This window comes from Sceloporus undulatus, chromosome 2 (genome assembly GCF_019175285.1).
Source record: "Sceloporus undulatus isolate JIND9_A2432 ecotype Alabama chromosome 2, SceUnd_v1.1, whole genome shotgun sequence".
Classification (NCBI taxonomy): domain Eukaryota; kingdom Metazoa; phylum Chordata; class Lepidosauria; order Squamata; family Phrynosomatidae; genus Sceloporus; species Sceloporus undulatus.
This window is the reverse complement of record NC_056523.1, coordinates 278,019,929-278,037,532: the sequence shown is the minus strand read 5'-3', so window position 1 is coordinate 278,037,532 and position 17,604 is coordinate 278,019,929. Positions and strand designations below refer to the sequence as shown.

Genomic DNA, 17,604 nt, shown 5'->3' with positions numbered 1-17,604 from the left:
TCGATAGGAGATTGCTAAAGCGCATCAAGTGCTGTAGGCTATATTTCAGAGGAACAAAATGGCAAGCCACCTCTAACTTGCTCCTTGCCTAAGAAAACCCTATAAATAGGAGTCACCATAAGTGGACAGGTGATTTAAAGGCATATACACTCACCCATTACCCAAAATGTCAGAGTCCTGAGAGGGCTCCCACAATCGATATTTAATAAGGGAATTTTATTAGCTCAATTAAAGCTGTTGAGAGGGCTTGGGCAACTAAAAGCAGGGATCAAGCCAATATATACTGGTTCTGAAAAACAGATCTCTAGAATGCAAGGTCAAAATGTGGGATTAAATTGAAGTTTCCAGAAGAGAAGAATGAGAAGGGAACTTGTAAATGACTGGACAATCAGTGCAAATGTTTGTGGACAATGGAGTATTTCCTCCAGAGGGAAATGTACTTGGGTTTCTGTTTATTTGCAAGCCCAAGGTCTATCACCCACCTCCACTCCTACCAATGAAGGGATTATACAGATTCTGATCTTAATAGATCTATCCTGGCTATGTGCTTTAGCTTTCCCCCATGCTGAGCCATTCAGATCTCCTTATATTGTGGGTATAGGGGTGCCCTCTCGGATACATGGCTAAACCATCCCTTTTGAGATCAAACTTGATATTTAAAAAGAGGAGGGGTGCAGAGGGCCAGACCTTGGGGTAATTATTTCTATCAGGCTTACTCCCACATAAATGGTCATAAAACAGTGACCTAAATTCATATGTAGAGATATTTTATTTACTATAATGGAACAACATTTATTAATTGAAGATGTCTATTCACTGTTTTGATGTCAGTGTAGTTAACAGGATTTGCTTGTAATTAATTAAAAGTTTCAAAGTCGTGGAAATAATAGAACCCTCCAGATATTATAGAACTGCATGTCTCCACAAGGGACTACACAATGAAATTCTACAATTTTCAGATTTAACATTTGCAAGGGTAAATAGTGAAACTACAGTATTCTAACAATAAAAAATAACAATAAGCTTCTGCTAAGTATTGTTCAAACTCTAAGTTGAAAGCATGCAATCTTTCCACTAATTTCCACTTCATCACAAATGTAATAATCTGGAGTACAAAGCTTTATCTAAGAGAAAGTAAAATATCAAAACAAAATGAAAATGTTTCATCTTGAGACAGCACCATTTACTGACTATTTATGGTAAACATTGTCAAGTAAAACACGGATATTATTTCTCAAACAGTATCTTGCTTTGATGTGTGTTACAAGCAAGTAGGATTTTTGTAGGAATTTTTGAATGTAAATTCATACAACGCAAATATTTTCCCTAAGTTTTGCAACCAGCACATGATGACGTGTTGCTCACAAAAAGAGTAAGGCTGAAAATTGTATCACTGTTCCTTGAACAAAATACAAACATATACTGTCTCTAGCTGACATTGTGAGCTCAAAAGAATGCTTTTTCCCAGGCACCTCCAGAGAAGATACAGTGTTTTGTACTCCACAAACACTTTTGAGGGTTGTTTTGGTAAACAAGAAAATAGCATCTTTCTAGAGCTTAAAACAAAAAACCTTGATGTTCAAAACATGTATACACAGAGAGAAATTAATGGATTTTTACACTACTGATGTCTTTTCCCAAAGGATGACTGTATGTTTTAACATGTCAAATGAACAGAATGCAGCACAGTCTGAGACAGGTTTACTCAAAAGGAAAGAAGGAGTGGCCTGCTCAGGCCTTACTATCAAGGTAATCCAAATAGGACTGCTGTCTATGTCAGTCCCCCCACATTTTATTTATTTATTTATTTGCTTATATGTTTGTTTATTACAGTTATATGCCACATTTCTGCCAATGTGGGACTGAAGGAGGCCTTCATATAAATGATGTATGTACCTTTTCATTCAGCCTGTATTGTATGCAGGGTGAGTACATTCTACATCATTACATTTTCTGAAGTTCTCACAACTTACAACAGGACCATTTCTCTATACTCAGCTCTACAGACAAAACAGAAAGCTTTGAAATAATTCTACTGTCAATACAAAGATAAAACAGGAACATTCCAAAGTAGATAACTCATCCTAATTCAAGTTGCCTACTACAAAATATTTTAATATATTGCATTTTAATCTATTGATTGATGTGCTTTAAAATGCTTTATAATTCATTTTTTAAAATATTGTAATCTGTGTAATAGTGTTTACTATTTTGTTTTATCTGGATTATTTTTTGTTCATCTTCTGGTAAGCCACCTTGAGATACAGGGTGCAGCCATATTTGATACTACTTTTGCTGCCATATTACAGTTTGATACTACTTTTGTTGCCATGACTTTATCCTGTGGAATTCTGGAATTGGCAGTTCAGTGAGGCACCAGAGCTCTCTGACAGACCAGGCTGAATACCTCACCAGACTACAAATCACAGGTTTCCACAGGATAGTCATGACAGTTAAAGTGGTATCAAACTGCTTTATTTCTGCAGTTTGGCTACATCCACAATTAGGAAGAAGCAGGCACTCAGCCAATCAATCAAATAAATAAGTAATCAGCAACTAAGATTATTGCACATATAAAGAGGTATGAAGGAATCCTGTAGCACCTTTGAGATTAAATGAGAAAAGTAATTTCTAGAATTCATTCTTAGTTGTTCTCAAAGTTGTTACAAGATTTCTTTAAATCCCTTTATGCTTAAACAGATTAATATTCCTATGTCTCTGAAACTTTTCACATGCAGAATAACTCCTCCATACGTACCAAAATATACCATATCAAATTGCACAGATAACACCAAAGAATCACATACCAGATGGAAAAAATGGAGCCACTGCTCACATTGCAAATGAGCAAACAGAGTACTGCTGTGGACTCTTTTTCACTCACTATATCCTTCAACCACCAGATGCAACTTTTCTATTTTTCTAAAGAGTTCTAAAGATGTTATCACTGTGAATCTTGAAATATAAATAGTAATCCAATTAACCCCTGCCAATGAAGCAGGGAAATTGGGAGGAAGTAATCACCTCTGAGTATTCCTTGCCTAAGAAAATCCTGTGAAATTCACAGGGTTGCCAAGTTGATAGGCAACTTGAAGGCACACACACACACACACACACACAATATCTTTCTTCAGCCCATCCTCAATATGTGCTCCAGAAAACTAGGGAACTCTACAGGGAAGATTTTGGAAAGCACAGGGGGCCACATAGAGGAGAGGACATAAAAGTTCCATTTCGCACCATTGGAATTGTCCTGAAGACATATATACAAGTTAACCAAACAGCAAAATGCAGTTCTTAAATCATCTTAAAGCACATTGTGGCAATGTAAAGTGGAAATTGTTGAACAAAGGACTTCACCTGCAATATCAGGCACCACATCTGAACATGTAGAATAGATAGCCAACACTGAAGGGCATCAATACAGAGGCTTAAGAGCATTATATGTATTATTTTGCCAAGCAGAGTTCTCTGGTTAAGGGAATGAAGTTCCAAATCCAGAGTGATTGTATGTTCTGATGGCAAATGATACAGTAACCTAAGAAAGTGTGGGTCTTCAAAACGTCAAACCTTGTACAGTACAGTGGGCCTCCATATCCACAAATTCTTTGTCCAGGGATTCAAGCATACATGGCTAGAAAATACCCCCTCTCACACACAGAAAAAAAAAATTACAAAAAAGCCAAGCTTGATTTTGCCATTTCATATGAAGTAAACAATTTTACTATCCATCGTATTTAACAGGACGTGAGCATACAGGGATTTTGATATCCCTGGGAGGTCCTGGAACCAAAGCCCAGCAGATACCAAGGGCCTACATACATATGCCATTTCTTCAATTTGTGAAAAAGGTTGCATATAAACTCAGTAAAATAAATAGAGCAAGATGCTTAATCAAGAAAGCTTACATAAATCAATTATATTTTCAGAGCGAACAAAAAACACATTTCAATTTATTTAACATCTCCCTTTTTGCTTCTCCTTAAAAAAAAAAAAAGCTTTCCAGAAACACATGAACTTGTCATACCACGAACCAATGACAACTTTATCTTATACAATACTTTGATCTGATTATTCTATATCTGTTGTAGTCCACTAAGAATGAAGCTTCACAACATGAAGCTCATGACTTCTTTTTGGAGGCAATGGGATGCATCATTTCACCTTTTCAGTAAATGATTTCACTAACATTCCTTTAGAAGATTCTGGGCTGTCAAAACCTAAGGCACAGATTTGTTTGCAAAGTGGGTTTAAGAAATAAGAGTCAGAAGTCATCATAAGCAACCTGTCCATTAAACTTAATTCCAATATCCTTATCCACACTGCTGGTTTTCTAAAAGAGTAACTAAAAACACTTCTATATCTTTCTTATTACCACAAAAAATAAAATAGTTCTTGCCTGTAACATCAGCTGCCATCAAGCCTTCTGCTCTGATGACCTTTACTTGGAGAAATCCCACATCCTTCATGTTATGAAACATCCGTAGTAGACTCTAGAACACACATATGTAAAGATCTCAAATTAGACTTGGATAGCAAGGACAATTTTCCTCTTCTTTCATTCAGTTTTTAAGAACGTTTGCTCCATTATTTTTAAAATAGTCATTTTGGTTTCCTATCAATTAGAAACCTTCTATATATCCTGTTCCCCATTGAGTGTGAAAATACTTATTTTCAGTTCCAATATTCACTTTAAAATGTTTAAATCATAAACTTGAATTTTCTGTTTCATATTGGTGCATTATTATTACATATATACAACATCTAATTGGAATATCACAGTGTATCAACACACACTTCTGTAAACTATAGACTACAGATAAAGGCACTTCTTAATATTTAATTTAGAAATCCATATTTAAATAGCAAGCAGGCACTGAACATTTTAGGTTTCATTTAGCACAGGACTATACATAACTTACTCTGCCCATAAATGTTCAAGGCAGATCTCTTTCCAATAGTTCTGTGAGAAATTTTGAGAAATATTTGTAATTAATTTCAACAACTTGCCTTGAACCTATATATCTTCATACAGGAAGGGGGGAAATAATCTAATCTGCTGTATTTTTGCTTGATGGATAATCATTCATGCTATAATGTGGGGAGGATTTTCTGCTTGAAACATGAACTATTAAAATGTTAAAACAAATATTTTTGACAAAAAGAGTCAGAGGTAAAGCCCCCATTGTAAATCCCATAAGATGCTTATCGCATACAAAAAAGATCTGACCTTGGCACACAAGCTCCGGCGATGCGGTTATATGTCATATCAATTCTCATGTATAAATGTATTTATATCTACAGTTTTTCTTAGAATCACAAGCCATTTGAAACTAAGATTGTTTTTTAAATGACTTAATTATCTGTCCATCAGACACTTATTTAATCATCTAAGTACAAAGACAGTAAATTTTCTTTTTTACACCCTGTTTATATTATTGCAAACTGCCTGCCTCTGAAGACTATCAAATTTTCAGAATACAGATTTTTTTCTTGGTAGTGTGTCATTTGTTATAATTTTCAATAAGGGTTGGTGGCTTTTTGTCAGTTAGTTTCTTAATCCAGATACAAGGAGGGCAAGCATGGAAAAATTGAATGTTAGTTTTGTTCATTTTGAATTTAGTACACATTTTACATGCAATAATCAGCACAAGTCAATTTTTAAACCACGTGAATGTACAGTACATATGCATGCCCCCCCATATATACACACTACCTCCTCCTCTCTCTCACACACACACACATACACACACAGAGGCACTGCAGTATTTCGCTTGTTAATATTTGTCAGGGCTCTGTGGGGTAATTATAGTTTGAACTTTTAGATTCAGCTAGTCAGCTGATTTAGAACAATTTACCATATATTCTGAAGATCTGGGCCAGTGACATACTGCAGAATATTATTGTAGGATTTTGTGAGAAGCAAATGACTTTAAACATGGAACTTGAAGTAATGATTTATCAGGCAATTGTCAGCCTCCTTATTTATGATTACTGAAGGCCTCAAAACCAGGATGGTATGGGAGGCCTGAAATTTCCATAGCAGAGAAATCTATGATTTGCTGTGAATCCTTTCAGCCCTCAATAGATGGGGAAAGATTGGATGGGAAAAGAAATGCTCAGGAGATGAGTCCTCTTTATTTTTTTAATGAAAGGCTGTATAATATATTTTCTGTATGGCTGCAGCAGCTGTCAGGGAGAGCATCTCAGTTCAGGTCTATTATGGGAGAACCAATACCCCATCCTATGGCATTGAGATACACTGAGGGGCCAGTACTGATTGACAGCTTGTCACCATGACGTCTTATTCCATCTCTGTTATGGAGAAAATTAATGTCACACCACCAGCCTTATGACTCGCTGTCATCTTAGAACTGCTCACCTTTTATCAATGCTCTAAATAACATTTCAAGCCCATCGTCTCACGGTGGACAATCCGGTCAAGGGACATTAAATCAGATGACTGTGAAATGTCATAATAAAAATGGAATGCTAACAACTTCTTCACTAAACTAGCTCCTCTGGTTTTTAAACTGTGACAAGGGGGAGCAGGGGTTCAGCATTCCCGTTCTGAAAAGGTCACACAATCTCTCTCTTGGTCTGCTACCCATTATGGTCTCTTCCCTCCACCCCAAAAGGAATTAATTTTTTCATACAATAGTGATAAAATAATGGTTCAAACAGTAATGCCTGTTTAATTTGTAGGGCTCTGATGTTCAGCTACAAATGGTTAGATGACAGTAAAAGTCATTTCCCAAGATTATTTGATCTGATGGCAAGGTCAGCTTATTTAAAGTGTTTTTTTTCTTTTTTCTTTTTTCTAAAAAGGTGTAAAATGCATATTAAAATGCTGCTTGAGAAAAGCCTTAAAAATAAAATTCTATAAAATAAATCTAATAAAGGGAGCTCTTAATCTTCCTAGTTGCAGAATAAGAGTTCACTGTGTATTCTGCAAAAGGCAGAGTCACAAACGTTGCAGATAAAGCAGGCAGCAATATGAAGATATTTATACCACCCTGGAAAATACTCTGTTCGTATTCTTTATTCTGTCACTTTGTAGCTATATGCGGGTCATGGCAGTGAACAAATTCAGTCTGTAGGTAAATGTTCTTATATTTGAAATAATCATGATAATAAACCTGTGATTTTCCCATGTTAGGGATTTTAAAAAATGCTCATGTTTTCCTACAGATCACATTCCTCCTATGAATTCTGAAAGTAAAACAAAAACCAAAAACCAGACAAGATTTTTAAAAGTTTTGATTCTCCTGGACAACATTTCTGAAAGATATAGTTATCAAAACAGCTAATATCACTTGCTTCTTGTTAACCAAGAAAAAAATAGTTCTCTATACTTGCTATCAAAATATGCATCATTACAAGTGGTGTACATTATATCTGTCAAGATCTGGTCTGATGATACCAAAATCTGAAATAATACTTGTAATTATTAGTTTTCAGACACAATATACAGTATCTTAGTTCTTAGCTGGTTTAGGAAATATAATGTTTAGCCTTGCTAAGTCACCTCTATTAAACTGTGTTTATGATAACACTATTGCTGTATGATTTGTACAAGCACCAGCAGACAGCTGATTCAGTGGAGATATGTAGAATAAATTTACTGAAGCGCACATCCTGCTAATCTGTTTGAAGAATATTGTACAGCATTAGTACTAGCACTTCATGTTATCTGCAGAGCCTGATAAGGTACATCTTTATTAAATTCAGTTATTGAAAGGATGTCAGCCAGGGAATAGGAATATTTTAAAATAAAAAAAATTAAACAGCCCTTTGTTAGTCAGAGCTTGGCTTAATGGCAGAGTGTCTAGAGAAGCTTCTAAACACCTGGCAGAACTGTACAATAAAAGCTTTGTAATTTTAGGTAGAAATAGCTTTTCTTCTTTTACTCTTTGTGTGTCGTAAGTCAGTTTTAATGAGTTCAGTATGACCAAATGCTGGAGTAAGAGCTCCCCTTGCTGTTGCTTTACAAAAACTACACAGTAGCTTACATGATATGAGGATGCTGGGAAATAAAATTTCATTTTCAAAATATTCATTATAGAATTTTCAAATTTAATATTATTACACTAGAATAAAGAGTGCTTTAATTCTTGTTCAATTGGTGGGAGGGGGGCTCTTTAAAAAGTTGATCTATGTTTTACTGGATCCTTAGACTACCTGGTTTCCTATCGGGGTGGTGGAGCAATAGAATAACTTGTTAAATTATTTTCATTTCAGAATGGCATCAAGTAAAGACACACAATGACTAAAGCTGAAATGCATTATTATGGATCTGAAGTAGAGTAACAATAACTAATTGGAAAGAGCTAATAGGATTAATCTTTAATAGAATCATCTGGTGCTATTCCTGGCAGAATCAAGGCATTAGCTGTGAATGTTAATTGAGCTATCATAAGACCACAGTCCTAAATCAACATTCTGAACTCAGCAATGTGAATGGCTTTTAGTACCATTGAGCTATAGTTCCCATTCACTACTCAACAGCCTTCTTCAATATTTCACTGCTTATCTCACTGTAATCCCAAGCAAGGAAGAGCAAGAGAGGCACAGTACATACATATCTCTTTAGTATTTCTTCCTGTTCCTTTGGGTCCTCCAAGGCATTGATTGAGAGGTCAGAGATGCTCACTGCAGCAGAGGCAGTCAAGGTGACTAGTAGTATTAGATAGCCTTCCCCTTCCTCCAGAGGCAAATCAAGTTTATGGGTTTGCTCTTTACTCAGAGTTGACAGGTCAACCTGGCACCTAGAAACAAGTGTTCTTGATTAGCATTGAGACTTTTTTCACAAAAAAGTAGTAAAAGATATGCACACACAACTATGTGATGTATATATAATCTTAGGTGGTCCTGGCAGCCTTAAAAAAGCACTTTATTCTGATCCAGGTGTTTTGCCATTCATCTCATTATGTCATAGAAACATGTCAAAGCAATTTTACAGAAAGAGTTTGAAGCTGAAGTTGCTCAGTAAACAAAGCACAATACAAGAGGAGACATGTGTTTTGACTCTTCTTATACAAGTAATGCTTTTACAAGTCATAAGTAGCTATATACCATATCTACTCAACTATAAATTGACCTCATGTATAAATTGAGGGCAGGTTTATGAATTTTGATACAACCCATGTATAAGGCAAGGGTAAAATTTAGGGGCATGTGACAAAGAATCTATAGGACAAAACAAAGGAAAATTATGCCAAAGAATTTAACAAAATTCTATCCAATTCTATCCACTAACGGCTGGATAGATGACCGGGGGGGTGGGGGGGTGTCAGTGCTTTTAGGACAGATTACACTTTTGCCTTTCACCAGGAGATTGTTCCCTTTTTATAAGAATTAAAGTACAGTACTTACATTTACCCGTGGATAAATCGACTCAGGTTTTTTAGGTCAATTGTTTTACTAAAATTTCTAGACTTATACATATACTGTAATCAAAAATCATATACCCCGACCCTGAATCCAACTATTAATCCCAACTAGAATGAACCCAGCTGAATCAGTAACAAAAGATTCACTGGGTCTCCTCTTGCTGGGACCTAGCCATTGGACATGTACAGTGCAGCTGATGGTTTCCACACCAGAGGGGTGGTCAATCTAAAGTTCTTTTAGTCTGAACTTTAAAGGAGCTAGACAAGGCACTGAACTTATTTGGGAGATATGGTCTAGCACCTTGGACAGCACCCTGAAAATCCATTCTACAACCTGGAGTGGATTCTCTACCACACTGACACTCTACAGCTTGGATCATAGTCACCTTGAGCCTAATTTTAGCAGAAAGGATGAGGTATAAATGTAATCTATATACTGTATAAAGTGAATTGATGAACTTCCATCTCTGATGTTGCAGCATTCCAAAAGATAGGGAGAAAGAGAGCCAGACCTGTACAGTGACCTTATTTTCTGTGCTTGGTAAATAAAAAGGGAAGAGGGCATCAACTTTTTGTGGTTCCCTTTTTGTGCTTATGATAAATTTGGAAAATTTGAGCCATTTCCTGAGCTCCATTTACCAATCTCAGTTCCACATCAAGACAAATACCTTAGCAGCAGAAAGGCTTGAAAGTTTTCTTGTAATATTATTTAAATCTCTTCTAAGGGCCAAATAACATATTACATGTGTGGGTTATATTGAATGATGTTCGTCAACCAGGAATAGGACTCTGCTGACTGATCAAATTCTCTCCTACTCCTGCCACTCCCTGTGCACTCAGATTAAAAGGAGCTGTTAGAACAGATTTGGAGTATTGCAAGGAGTCTAAAGGGGAACAGAAACTTCCATTACATGTGAAGAAGTCAGCCTGGATATCATCGCATGTAAACCATTGTGAATAAGAATGGAAACCAATATGTGGTTAAGAAGAACTATTCCTGTTTAATTTTCCTAAGTGTAGGCACAAGTGTGAGGCAAGTTTCCATTGGGGGTCTCATTATATGATAACTGAAATGGAAGCATTCACATCAGAGTCACAATTTCAATGTAAATCTCCCTTCCATACAACATTATTTTTTTTAAGTTTCCACTGGAACCAGCAGGAGGTCCCGAAAGTGTTGCCCAAAGACTGGTAGGGACTGGGGGATCCCCACCAACTGTTAGTGATACTTCAAAGGTTGGGGAAATTAGCTTTTCAAGAAGTGTGGATAACCTTTGGACCATGTGCAGCAATGTATAACAGTCCTAACTTGGAGAACTCTAGTTTTTTGGTGAATTAAGAATGTTTTATTTATTTAGAAATTATGCAGAGTCCAATCACACACACCAGATAGCACTTCACACAAAAACAGCATACAGAGCTAACCAAAATGAAAATATGGAAAGGGGATAGTGAATTTTTAGGGGTTGCAGTGGGGAATAATTACCTGTCCAAGGAGAAGGCAGTGGGAAGCTGGACTGGCTCAGACTAGGAGGGCTGAGGGCAACACAGTACATACACAGAGTGTAGGTGTGTATGTGGGTTGGACTGTGCACATCTCTGTGTACAGAGGTTAGGTTTTGAAACTATATAGCAATGTGCTATCTAGGCAGGTAACAAAGGCTGAATGACTTGTCCTAGACTGGTTGATAGTTTTAACTTTAACAAAAACAATGAATGGATTGGGATATCCCAGAGATGATGGATGGAGAGGTTTGGCTGGGGACACAATAGGGAATAGGCAGAGAGAGACTGGCTTACTGTTTTAGATGCAAAAGAGATCCTTTTTTCAAGAGGAAAAGTGGATTATTTGGGGAAAGGAAGGAGCACTTTAGATTTGATGGCTTTGTTTACCTGGATGTACACATGCCTTGGGGAAATAATCCTTGTTTTCCTGGGAACCTGACTGAATGTTCTTGAAATGTCAATGATCTCTCAAAAACATGCTAGCTCTAGATATGAGATATAAAAATATGAGGACCCCAAAATACAGCATGTGGTATGCAGAAGTGCTGGACAAGAGCATGAATTGTGGTACTGGGGAAGAACTGGGACTAGAGAGAAAAGTAATGAGCAGCCCCTTCAAATACACAGACATCCAAATGAAAATATTAATTGTATTAATATTAATGGCAAGTATTTTTCTTAAAAGAAAAATCAAGGATCCTTGTTAAGTACAATACTTTTAAGTACTTATTAAGTACCTTTAACTATAAGCATGAAAACTAGATAATCTGTCTGCTACTCACCAAAGACTTCAGGCTACCAGCAATGGTTTTATAATTGGGTTAACTGTTATTGTTGTTGTTATATATAATTCTATCTATTTATTTCTACACCTGTTTCCCAGATTGGGACTCAAAGGAGCTTACAATTTTTTTTAAAAAAATGCTAACAATCCATAAGATACAAAAATTAAAACATAATTAAACAATAAATATATTAAAACCAGATTAAAACATACATAATTAAAACACAAACAATAGCATAACAATTAGCTATGTCCAGCGTACTGTGTAATACTGGCCTTATATAATCACTGATTGAATGGAGAGAAATCTTTGCTTTACTTAGAGGGTGTCCCTCAAATTTCTCTGGCAAGGAAGTTCCAGAGCCTGGAACTGAGAAAATGCTATACCGTGTTCCCACCAGATGTACCTGTGTCAGTGGGGGAACAGATCTTTAAAGGTAATAACCAGCTTTTTGAATTGTGCCCAAAAACTGATGCCCTTTTCAATCATGATGCATAGTATCCTAGTATGGGCAAACCTTATTTTAAGCCCAAGACAAAAAAACAAAACAAAATAAAACAAAACAAAACCCCACAACCAACTTTTCCTCCTTCTTTGCAGCTAAAATATAACATACGATTTACTATTTGCTACCTTTCTAATACACTAAATCAACTGAATACTTCACTATGGCCCACTATGTAAAATGACAGGGACTAGCCCCATACAGTTAAACAACTGCATACAACAATCCACCAGGAATATCATCAAATGAAGTTCAATACTAAAATGTAATTACCCTGCTTTGGTTGGTTAGACAGAATGATACAAAGCAGGACCAGGAGAAGTGCAGCTATGGAAGGGGGGAGGCCTCCAGCCACTCCTCCCAGGAACCAAGAAAATATGCCCCCCTCCAAAAAAAATATGGGAGGGAAAAAATGCACCCAACATGCCCAAAATTTTACTTCTGATTTTAGTTCAGTTCAGGGGTATGAGGTTAAAATATGTCCTGTTTCCCCTAGAAAGCTCTGGGGACATTCTTGGGGAAAAACTTTGAGGTTGGGGCACAACAAGGTGTGTACAGCCATCCATGTTATTATTATTATTTATTATTAACCTTTATTTATGAAGCCCTGTAAATTTACACAGCGCTGTACATGCAATCTTTTTAGTTAGACGGTTCCCTGCCCTCAGGCTTACAATCTAAAAAGACATGACACAGAAGGAGAAGGGAGTGGTGACGGGAAAGGGTAAGAGGTCCAGCAGTTCCTCTCAACCTCCGAGGCCTGGACCAAGGCAGATGGACTGAAGGGAGGGCTTGGCTTCAAAATGGAAGGTTAATCATTATCCAGGGAAAATACATAATAATAATAATAATAATAATAATAATAATAATAATAATTTGTTTTATTTATATACCGCTATTCCAAAGATCATAGCGGTGAACAGCAAGTAAGCTAATTAGCAAGTAAGCTAATTACTCACAAGTAGGATAATACATATACAGTACATAGCAATACAGGAAATGGATCGATAAACAGCCAACAACAGAACATCAGATAGTAAGCGACAATTATGCGATGCCTGGGAAGGCTTCTCTGAATAGGATGGTTTTCAACTCCGTTTTGAAGCTGGTTAAAGAAGTGATGGCTCTTGCTTGTGGAGGAAGAAGGTTCCAGGAGTGAGGGGCAGCAAGTGAAAAGGGGCGAATCCGGGATGGGGCAGAGGAAATCCTGGGCTGAGACAGGAACCCTTGACTACCAGAACGGAGGGCCCTGGTGGGAAGGTGAGGAGAAAGAAGGTCTGATAAGTAAGGAGGGGCCAGTCCATGGAGGGCTTTGAATGTCGACAGCAGGAGCTTATACTGAATGCGGAAAGGGAGAGGGAGCCAGTGAAGGGATGCCAACACAGGAGAGATGTGGTCAGAGCGGTGGGTGGAAGTGATAATGCGTGCAGCTGAATGTTCCTCCAAGGGAGCCAATGCAACCCCCCACAGTTGCCTATCTTTGATGAACAGACTTCAGTTTTGTTAACCACTGCAACACATTGTCTTTGCAGAATCTGTGGTGAATCTTTCCAGATTTTGCTCTCCTATTCATCTCTGTATGAAGAAGAATGCAGGGGGAGTAGATACTTCTCATTTGTGCTTCCAAAACCCTGTGAGAGATTCACCTTGTTTGCAATTCCAGCCCCCAACTCTCAGGAACTTTCTGGAAATGGTAATCCAGGGACACAGGGGAAAAGAAATTTGCTCTCAACCAGCATGTACAGAAATCACTTGAGTCCTAGAACTGGTAACTGAAGGGAGCCCCTAAGAGGCCCCTACTCAGAGAACTGAGATAACATTGGCGATTCCCCCGTAAGCCTAAGTAAATTCCTGTTACTTCTGATATCTCATCAGAGAAATTAGAAACTCTTCTTTTTCATGGATGGTGCAGGGAGGGTGGAAGGGAGAAGAGTTACTGGGAACTTCTAATACAGAAGTAGAAATCATGTGAGATACAGCCCAAATCCAGAATCTGTTGAACTGCAGCTCACAGTGTTTCTCATCAGGGCCTATGCTGGCTTGACTCCTTGAAATAGCAGTTGAACAACACCTGGAACTACACAATTCCCATCCCTGCTATACAGGGCCAGATTGTGAACCTTAACAAACTGGATAAGGCCCACAGGTTGGAGACACCCCCTCCATATACTATTCCATGAAAGCACACATACTTATTTTGACAACATTCTGTAAAGAAGGATGTGTGGGCATATCTCTCCTATTTGTTATTGTTGTGTTCCTTCAAGCCGTTTCTGACTTGAAAACAGAACAGATGTGTGAATTCAGATTCCTGTGTGAAACTACCCTAGCTTTCTGCACAGGGGCTTGAGAGCTATGTGCCACTTCTATAATGGCAAATGTGCTGAATCTCTTCAGTCTGGTGCCTGTCTACAAGAGTTGCAGCATGTTTTTTTTCATCAGGATCTCTGCTAGGCTGCAAAAGATTGTAGTAGGATAAGGTGCAAAAGGAGGATTTGTGTCTTTCACATGCATTGCAATATACTAACACATATAATAGCCTAATAAGCTATGCAGATATAATGGTACTTGCATGAATTGAAACATGGAGGTGATTCTACACATGCACACACACCCCTTACCATCTTCTATAAACAAACTTCCATCTCAGAGTAATTCAACTCCAAGTTAGAACATCTCTGTTCCGCAGTGAATGTTGTGAAGGGAACAATACTGCAGCAATGCCCAAGATTCTTTTTAAGGGCTCCTGTAGTTATCATGAGATAATTTAGGTGAAATCAGCCATGTTTCTTATTGTGCTGATGTGTTTGCTAAACAAAAAAAATAAACAAACTTAGATGATGTGAAAATGGTTGTGTAGTAAAACCATGACACTGTAAAGTTGGGAAAGAGGGAACAATTTATCATAGCAATAGCATGAGTCTCTAAGCCCTTTATGGTAGGTTAAATTGGGCAAAGTTGATGCAATATGCCATCAGCACAGAAATACACTTGTTTACCAGTTGACATGGAACTACTTCCCCCCAGATAAATGTGTCATTTGGCCAAAATGCCAGATTCTTTTCTGCTCAGATCTTCCATCTATTGGGAGGGGGAATGCTGACTCACAGAGAATGAAAATAAATCAGTCAGCAGTAATCCCTTGGCATAAAAATATGAGCAAAAATCAATGCCATTTTGAAGATAAACATGCATGGTTTCATACTAATAAATAACACTATAAATTCTACTGTACTGGATTGCAAATAGGTCCAGCTGAATAAAATTGTTCAACATGGGATTTACTTATCCTTGTATGTTCACAGAAACGACCTGTTCACTGACAGTGCTCTCTCTTGGAAATATATTGCAGCTGTCAGCAGCCAATTTGGCCAGATTACTCTTATGTGTTAACACTGTAACAATCATGAGGATTTATTAGCTGATTATAGTTAATGTAGTAGAGTCAGGATTGCGTTCAAAATTGCAAGCGATAGCAAGGTAAATAATTCCATGATAACTAAGGTAATTTCACAGTTACTAAAAAATTTATTTAGTATTAGTAGATTAAAATTAGCTGCCAAAAATCAATGCAAGAGAAGTCAATGGAAGTAACACATTTTGTGCAAAGTGGCCTGTTTTGCAGATGATAAAAAATATTTAGAGGGGTGAAAATAAAAATGCACTGTGAAGAACTCAAACTGATCCCCCCCAAACTGAAGGATTGGGTATCAAAACTGCACATGAGGAAAACCCATTCTTCTGTGGCATAAAGATTTGAGAAATTTCATTTGGACTGGCTGCAAACTGAGGATCAAACAGAAAACATTGGCCTGTTACAGACTGCCAAAATAAAGCTGCTTCGGGTCTCTTTGGAGATATGCTATTTAAATGATGCATGGCTCCTAAGAATCTGGAAGATGCACCAAAAGCTGCACTCCAGTGCTTAGGAATGGAGTGTGGCTTTGGTGCGACCTCCGGACTCTTAGGGCCCATGCATCATTTAAATAGCATATCTCCAAAGAGACCCGAAGCAGCTTTATTTTGGCAGTCTGTAACAGGCCATTGATGGACAAAAAAAGAGAACAGAGGATGTAATTTATCAGATTTCTGATTACATTATTATGCCAGTACGCCTACATCAGATTGGGCAACTACAGACAATGAAAGGTTACTAACACTAGAAGGATACAATAATAGATTTGGCTGGCGTGCATATCTTTGGTATGGCAAGGCAATAGTCCATAAAGAATTTGGGGATCACTACATTAGAAAATCTTTAAGAATTTCAATGACTCAAAGAAAAAAATTTTTTACAGGTAAATACCACACTGGATTTTGCCTCAAGAAGCTGTCCAGGGTAGATGAAAATAATTTTATAATTGGCTTAGATACAAGGGGGCAGAACAGATGATTAGAAAAAAGTAGCAGGAACCTTCAATTTACGGAAGCAGGTCGAAACCCCACTGTCCACACTGGCCACTCCCAAGGAGGCCCAAATGTGCACAGTTCGACTGCATGGTGCAGCATCAAGCTGCGCTGCTGAGTAATTTTTTTGTCCTCTTCCCAGCATGCATGTGCACAAACAAACCACCAGTGACTGCCTGCTGTCTAGATGCTATCCCATTGGATGGTAACCCCTTTGATCAGCCACACAGTCGCACCTGCAAGCCTCCATCAGTACAGGGCATCGGAGCATTGGTGTGCCCAGTAAAACACTGGAAAAGCACAGTCATGACCCCTTCACCCCATGCCCCCTCTTGGAATGTCTGGTTGTGTACAGTATGTTGTAATTATATCCATTAGAATTGTCACACTTTCAGTTTTTTGCATTGCTGCCCTGTCCACTTGGATATGCTGGCTCCATCCTTTTTAATATACACCTGCACTGTTGCGTTTATATGCAGCATTAGGTTTAGGGTAAGGATGGATCACTCCTTCAGGACTGCTCTGGCATTGGGACATTTATATCCAGGGTCCAAGGTATGCCTTTTCTGCTTTGAGTCAGACTATCACAGCTTCTTTTTACTCCAGTTTTTAGTGCAGCTTCAATCCGGTTTATGATCACTTTAGGGGCATATGTCATCTAAATGCCCCACCTTCAAAGTGGGTAGAAACCACTTTATTTGGTGCATCTGTTTCATCCCAAAGATATTCTAATAAAAGTTGACCAGAATCAGTATAATATAAAACATTAGAAGAACTAATGAACATTTATTATAAAATGCATTGGTTACATTACATATAAAGGAAAGATATAAAACAGACTCAAATTTAGTAGGTTTTGAAGATGGAAAAAATGAATTCAATAAAACTATATTTCATAAAGAAGGTGTGTGTGTGTATATATATATACACTGGTGCCTCGGGTTACGAAATTAATTCGTTCCGCCATTCCTTTCGTAACCCGAAAATTTCGTAACCCGAAACACTTTTT

The 17,604-nt window shown here is 37.6% G+C and overlaps 1 protein-coding gene across 1 annotated transcript in view; it reads right to left on the bottom strand.

The window, feature by feature from the left end:
• Nucleotides 1-17,604, bottom strand: part of MCTP1 (multiple C2 and transmembrane domain containing 1) — a 268,422-nt gene that overhangs the window by 121,089 nt on the left and 129,729 nt on the right. Inside the window, exons 8-9 of the mRNA XM_042454215.1 lie at nt 8,582-8,768; nt 4,400-4,493 (exon numbers count right to left, since the gene is read on the bottom strand). Of these exons, the coding sequence (XP_042310149.1) occupies nt 4,400-4,493; nt 8,582-8,768 (281 nt within the window). The remainder of the gene's footprint in view (nt 1-4,399; nt 4,494-8,581; nt 8,769-17,604) is intronic.